Source organism: Rana temporaria, chromosome 6 (genome assembly GCF_905171775.1).
Source record: "Rana temporaria chromosome 6, aRanTem1.1, whole genome shotgun sequence".
NCBI classification, from domain to species: Eukaryota; Metazoa; Chordata; class Amphibia; order Anura; family Ranidae; genus Rana; species Rana temporaria.
Window position 1 is genome coordinate 101,537,570 of NC_053494.1, and position 7,432 is coordinate 101,545,001.

The 7,432-nt window shown below is 37.8% G+C and overlaps 1 protein-coding gene across 2 annotated transcripts in view; it reads right to left on the minus strand.

The window, feature by feature from the left end:
• Positions 1-6,845, minus strand: part of TMEFF2 (transmembrane protein with EGF like and two follistatin like domains 2) — a 909,969-nt gene extending 903,124 nt beyond the window's left edge. Inside the window, exons 1-2 of one of the 2 annotated variants that reach the window (XM_040357082.1) lie at positions 6,176-6,840; positions 2,246-2,355 (exon numbers count right to left, since the gene is read on the minus strand). In XM_040357082.1, the coding sequence (XP_040213016.1) occupies positions 2,246-2,355; positions 6,176-6,344 (279 nt within the window). In that variant the 5' untranslated portion in view covers positions 6,345-6,840. Of the gene's footprint in view, positions 1-2,245; positions 2,356-6,175 lie in introns of both variants that reach the window. The other variant, XM_040357081.1, reaches the window with a different exon arrangement.
• Between the last annotated feature and the right edge of the window lie 587 nt (positions 6,846-7,432).

Here is a 7,432-nt window from a genome sequence, read left to right on the forward strand (position 1 = left end):
CAGAAGCCACTTAAAACGGAAAGCTACTAGAAATTGTCAAATCGCTTTATTTATAGCACGCAAAGTCCTTTACCACTCCTCTTCTAATTAGTTATGCAGAGTGGTTGGCCAAAGAAAAACATGCTTTTAAGATCAGAGTGAGAGACAGCTAGTATAAAATATGAAGAAAAAAAGGCTTAATTTTAAAGAGGGAATGAAAGAAATGACAAAATATAAAATATGAGGCAACAAATGATAAGTTGTTCCATGCAAACACTGCAAGCAGCAGCGACTTCTTTTGTTCTAATTGTATGTATACCAGAAAGCATTCAACAGAAAGCTCATTGAATAAGTAAACATAATTACTAACAATCTGTCTTTATTAATGTGACAAAGAATACAGACTGCCCTATTAATACATCCTGATCTATTTCTTGAGTGGCCTGTGTTTCAGAGGTCACATGGCACTGTTAACAAATAATTAAAAGCAACGCACAGAAAGAGCACAGATCTGTGACCATACAGAGGTGATTAGAGCCATTTGCTCTAAACAATACAGCAATGGAAAAAGAAAATGTATGTATCCCAAGCCTAATTACAATTTACGGATGTTCAAGTGGCTATATACCTCCTGTAGCACACATAACTCCCTCACCTCTGCTTTCTCAAGTTGTCTGAAAGGTTTGCTCAGGAATTATTGGGCATGTGTCTATATAACATAAAGGCAAAATTTCACCTATGTAGCATACCATAACAAATGATACCATTGGCATTCAGCATTCCAAATACAGACATACCCCACTTTTAAGTACACAATGGGGTTTATTTACTAAAGCTGGAAAGTGCAAAATCAGGCTCACTTCTGCATAGAAACCAATGAGCTTCCAGGTTTTATTACCCAGTGTAGGAAGGGTAGCATTCAAAAACACCAAAGGTGCTTGTTTAGTTATCACAGTACGTCACCACCATGTTGTTGCTCATGTACTAGCTGGGGTATCAACTATAAAGTATATATAACCTGAACAACTGTACATTGAAGCAAATATTATCTTACATAAAGTTCAAAGGTCCTACATTGTTGTAGTTTATGTGAACTGTGAACATTCCATAACTTTAGACAAAATAAGGATCAATAAGTACCTCCTACAGCATACACATGAATATCTTCCTCACCCTTGCCTAAACAGCAAAACCACCATAACAACATAGTGGAATGACACATTTGTGAGACATGTCCCCTTCATCAGTCTCAGACTACCCTCCAAATGAAAACACTATCAAACTGATGTTGGCTCATTAGTAGCCAATTTGCACTCACTAACCTAATTCATAAACGAGGGCCTAAATATGTCTCTGTGCTTCTGCTACTGAGCATTTGGGAAGCAATTCCTGATATTATTCATGTTCTGCTGCTTGGTACTTTTGGTGTCTGGAATCTGCTCCTGACCTTGGTTTGAGAACCTTGTATCGTATGATGGCTTATTTTACTCAACTGCCCTTGGTAACAGTCAAGCTTAGACTTTGGCTTCTGCTGTCTGTATGCCACCTGCTTCGACCTTCTGCTGGTCTGCCACCCACCCTAACCTCTGGGTTGAACCTGACCACGACTCTGCCTCGTGATTTGGTACCTGTTCCCAGCCAGGCAGTCCCACAGATAGCCCTAAAGCCAACACAAGCAGCTCTAAAGTCAACTACATTCCCACCAACAAGGACTCTGATGAGGACAAGACAGTGAGGCCCCGTACACACGACCGAGTTTCTCGGCAGAATTCAGCCAGAAACTCGATCGGAGCTGAATTCTGCCGAGAAACCCGGCGTGTGTACACTTTCGGCCGAGGAAGCCGACGAGTTCCTCGTCCAGCCAAATAGAGAACATGTTCTCTATTTCCTCATTGTTCTATGAGGAAAGTTGGCTCGCCGAGATCCTCGGCGGCTTCACACAGAACTCGACGAGCAAAACGATGAGTTTTGCCCGTCGAGTTCCTCGGACGTGTGTACGGGGCCTAAAACTTACATTTTGCCAACAACCTTTTGCCACCAGCTAGTGGCACAGAGGGTCCACCTTATCTGTGACATAGGAAATCTTAAATTGCTAGGTTCTCTGGGGTGACCATGCATTATGACACCACTAGTTCGCCATTTTTTTTTTTTTTTTACAATAGTGCTAGTTTTGCCTGTAGAAATATAAACTGCTAAGCAAAAGCCTATAAAAATGATATCCTTTTTATGGCTCCTATTTGGAAAAATTAGATACCAATAGCCTTACCTTGAACTGACAATCACATGTCACACTGTCTCCGATTCTTAAACACTCTCCGTCAAATTTACAGGTATTGGTGTCACATAGAAAAAGATCATTTTCTCTGTCATCAAATCCTGGAAAAAAGTAAAAAAACATTTTAAATTGAAATCAAGAAAAATAAAAACTATATAATAGAATTGGTTATTTACTTTCATTATCTGACACTTTTTCTTACTTCTAAGTTCATAATGGATTTTTTTTTTTAATTAGACACACAGCAGGGAAATTTACTGAGACTGGAGCAGCTGGAATCTGGAGCAGCTGTGCATGGCAGCCAACCAGCTTCTAGCTTTCGTTTTTAAAGCTTAAAGCTGATTGGTTACCCTGTACATCTGCTCCAGATTCTGTCTGCTCCCATTTTAGCAAATTCCCCCCAGTATTGCCAAGACAGAAGGAACACATTCTGGTTCATAAAATGAGATCAGTCTTTCTATAACGTTTTTACTCAATGACATACTAGGACCCTTACGTTAAAGTCTAATAATAGTAACGGGCAATGGTATTTATTTTATTAGTGCCTAATTTGTTTGCAGATTGATCGCCTCTAAAAGCCTAAACTGCAAGGAATAAGGGTACCTTGTTCTTTACACACGGATATGAAATAAGCCAGCATTCTTCATAGGCTTTTCCCTTTTTTTTTTCTATGGACAGTATAAGACATCTGGGTGGGGGGGAGGGGTGTTTAGAAATATCAGAGTTCAGCTTGAAAGATACAATATTAAACAGAACATACCCGTATACATTAGACTTCAGATCCATTAAGATTTAACTGTATTGATTCTTTCATTACATTCCTCTGTTAGAAACCACATCATCGTATTAAAAATGAAAGAAGAGTCAGCAGACAATAGCAGAGTCCTTAACATATTTATACTGTAGCTGATTTGCCCTTTCTGGGTAGAAGGATAGGTTTTAACCAAATCTTAGAAAAGAGCTGCATACAGAATGCACAGCCATGTGTGATGTACACAGTAACCCAGAGATAACATATTGCTGCTCTTATAGGAATATCACACAAAGCTAATAACCCATAACAAATCTATCACTGCCTTCATAAAGGATACTGTTAGTTCAATACAGACATCAGTAGCTTATTATTGACAAGGACAATAAAAGGGTAAGATTCTAAAAGCTTAAAAAGAAAAAAAAAAAGCCATGATCGCCCAATTATCTTATTAAATAGGTTTCAGCCACAGAGATGATTTACAGGTGCAGTAACTCCAGGGCTCATCCTTCCTTATTTAATTAGCATATTTCACAACTTGGCAGTCAATACAACACCAGTCATGACCTAATGCTGAAATTTAGATAAGGTTACCACAGCTAAATTGATGCGACAAAGCAGCATTTTGGATTTTTGTCCTGAATTTGACCTTTTTTTTTTTGGCGTAATGGGGTACTGTATCATCTGCATTAGCAATTAACTCCCCAGTGACTGTAGCCATTGCAATGGCCCACAAATCATGATACATCACTTTTCATTCATTCTTTCATTTATTGGTAGTTAAGGAGAGCAAGCAATTTGTCACACTGCTCATACTGCAAAACCACTAGTTATTGTAATGCTTTATGTTTAAGCAAATATAAGTAGACTGAAGATATTGCCAAAATCTGATATGAAAAAGGTGCAACCTTATTTATTTTTTCCAGACTTTAAAAAAGAAAAGAAAAATAAGAAGTTTAAACCCAGTGTGAGCGTATATGTTCCTAGGTATGGAATGCTGCAGTTTGACATCCCTTGATGTTTGTGCAGCCAAAGTCAAATGTGACACATGACAAACAAACAATTCTACTGTCTGCGGGCTTTCTTCTGTATGACTATAGATTGGTCTATCGGTCAATTAACAGTATGTATAAATTATGAATCATTCATTACGCTGAGCTCGATATGAAAGTTTTCCAAAAAAACACACTGAAATAGACGATGTTCTACCAGTCATGTGCATAAATTATCAATAACTACTTCAGCCAATAAATCCCATGTCAACAGAACTTTCTTTGCCTTTCTGGAATAGCTAATAAGTGCAAGGATGGGGGAAATGTACATATTGCCATTGCCTTGATTAATCACCATGGAATGCCAACATTTCCAGGTCATTGTATACAGTAACTACTAACACATCTAATAATCCAAGCACAATGCAAGCAAGATTAGTAAACAATGGAAAAAAGAGTTGTGTGTTTATACATGGTGGTTTCTGATTTATTTATTTTTTACAGGCAGCTTAAAGTTGAACAGGTAATGAAACTTTACACCATAGTTTTTATAGGTTTATTTGTATTTTTCAGTATTGTGGAAATCTTTTGTGACTTAAAATATATCAAACAGCACTGCTTACAGAAGACATGATCTTGGAGAAGATAGATAGATAGATAGATAGATAGATAGATAGATAGATAGATAGATAGATAGATAGATAGATAGATAGATTGATAGATAGATAGATAGAGAGCGTGAGAGAAAAATATGTATAAATATATATGAAAACATAAATATATGAGAATAAAAAATTATATATATATATATATATATATATATATATATATATATATATGAAAAAAAATATATATATATATATATATATATATATATATATATATATATACATATATAAATAAAAATATATAGGGAATTTATAAATATGTGGGTATATATATATATATATATATATATATATATATATATATATATATATACATATTCTTTTTTTATTCCCATATATTTATGTATTCCCTATATATTTATACATATATTTTCCTACATATGTTTCCAGATATATATATATATATATATATATATATATATATATATATATATATATATATATATATATATATATATGGAAACATATATAGAAAAAGATATGTATAAATATGAATATATATATATACATACACCCACATATTTATGTATTCCCTATATATTTATATTTTATTTATATATATGTATACATATTTCTTCCTATATATTTTCATATATATAGGAAATATATATATATGGAAACATATATAGGAAAATATATGCATAAATATATAGGGAATACATAAACTGTGAATACATGAAACTGTATATGGAAAAAATATGTATATGGATAAAAGTACAAACGTATAGGATTTTTTATATATGTGAAAAAACATATAAATCAATATGTGGAAAATATTCATATAAATAGATATATATAGTAATATGGGGAAATTTAGAAATTATATATATGTATATATGGAAAAATATATAAATATAGTGTGTGTATATATATATATATATATATATATATATATAAACAAATGTTTGTATATGTATCCACCATCCATCCATGTCCATGTCGGTGATAATGATTGTAGTGATTTTTAGGCATCCCACAAGTGAAGTGAGTGGAAGGTTTGGAATGGCAGCAGTGCTGTGGGGATAGAATGGACTATAGACTAGTATGTAGGATAGACTAGGATGACAGAGGCATAGCATAGATTGGCATAGTGACTGTAGAGGCATAGTACATAGCACAGATTGGCATAGTGTAGAGGCATAGTACATAGCACAGATTGGCATAGTGTAGAGGCATAGTACATAGCACAGATTGGCATAGCACAGATTGGCATAGTGTAGAGGCATAGTACATAGCACAGATTGGCATAGTGTAGAGGCATAGTACATAGCACAGATTGGCATAGTGTAGAGGCATAGTACATAGCACAAATTGGCATAGCACAGATTGGCATAGTGTAGAGGCATAGTACATAGCACAAATTGGCATAGCACAGATTGGCATAGTGTAGAGGCATAGTACATAGCACAGATTGGCATAGCACAGATTGGCATAGTGTAGAGGCATAGCACAGAGGCATAGTATAGCCTTGCTGCCTATGTGTCAATGTCTGCAGTAGGGGATCACTTACCAGAACAGTTCCAGCCTGTCGGGGTTTGGCAATCACTGAGGGAGGTAGGAAAAGCTGCAAGTTTCCCCGGCCGAGCTATTATTAGTAGAAGAGACGGTAAGAGCAAGGAGCAAATGCAATCCCAAAGTGTCCAGCAGCAGCCCGGTCTGTGCGGCTCTCCCCCCACCATGTCTATAGAGGCAGGCGGCACTCGGAGATGTAAAGAGAGGAGCAGCGGCTTATCATGACGGGGTCCCCGGCCGGATGGCAATGACACCCTCCAGTCACCCTCCAGTCACTCGGTGCAGCAGGACGACAATTCCAGACGGTGCTGGAGACAGAGCGCAGCGATGGGGAGATGGCAGAGCAGCCCCGACACTGCCGGGAGGGGGAGAGGAGAGGAGAAGAGAGGAGAGCGGAGGAGAGGGGCGGAGAGATCCGCACTGAGGACAACACACACTGGAGACTGGGAGCCAACCTATGTGCTGACACCATCCCCGGCATCCATTGTATCAATAACACTACCAGCTCTATCAGTTCTTCTATAGGAAGAGATCATGGCTCTCCTGCATCAGAGATGTCAGGGTGTGATAGATATCCTTACTGTGTAACGTCTATACACATCCACTATTCAATGGCCCTATATCTAGGTTTCCTGGAATCCTGTCACCCTAAATTTCTCTCCTCCTGGTGTGAGCTCCCAAACCTCTTCTTTTCTCCCTCACTTCCTGTTTGGAACCAGCAGAGCATGTAGGTGTAGTCATGTACACAACTCTAGGCCAGTGTCCCTCAACCTTCCTTCAGTCAAGGCACTCTTTAAAAAGGATGCACCCCATTCTAAAATGTAAAAATGATTCCAATAGTTTAATATGGTGTAGCAACATGCACACACGTAGGACATCCGAGGGGATTTATTCTTCCAACGCAAAAACACTTTTGCAAACTGTATTGCAACGTTTCACTTCTTTTTTCCATCACTCAGCTTATATGACCCCATCACTGATAGAGAGGGGTCAGAGAGGAGGATACAAGAATGATGTGCAACCTGACTGACATCCTCCATAGCAACTGATGATACTCAGTGGCGGCTGGGTATCATCCCTTGCAGGAGGATAGTCAGAGTATCCCGACACTCAGGGGCAGACTGACCATTCGGGCACCATGCCACTAGGGGGCCCATCAGGGTTACCAGCCTCAGTTAAACCAGGGACAGTATGTAAAAATCAGTGGCCCAGATTCACATCCAGCGGCTTATCTCTGCGGCGGCGTAACGTATCC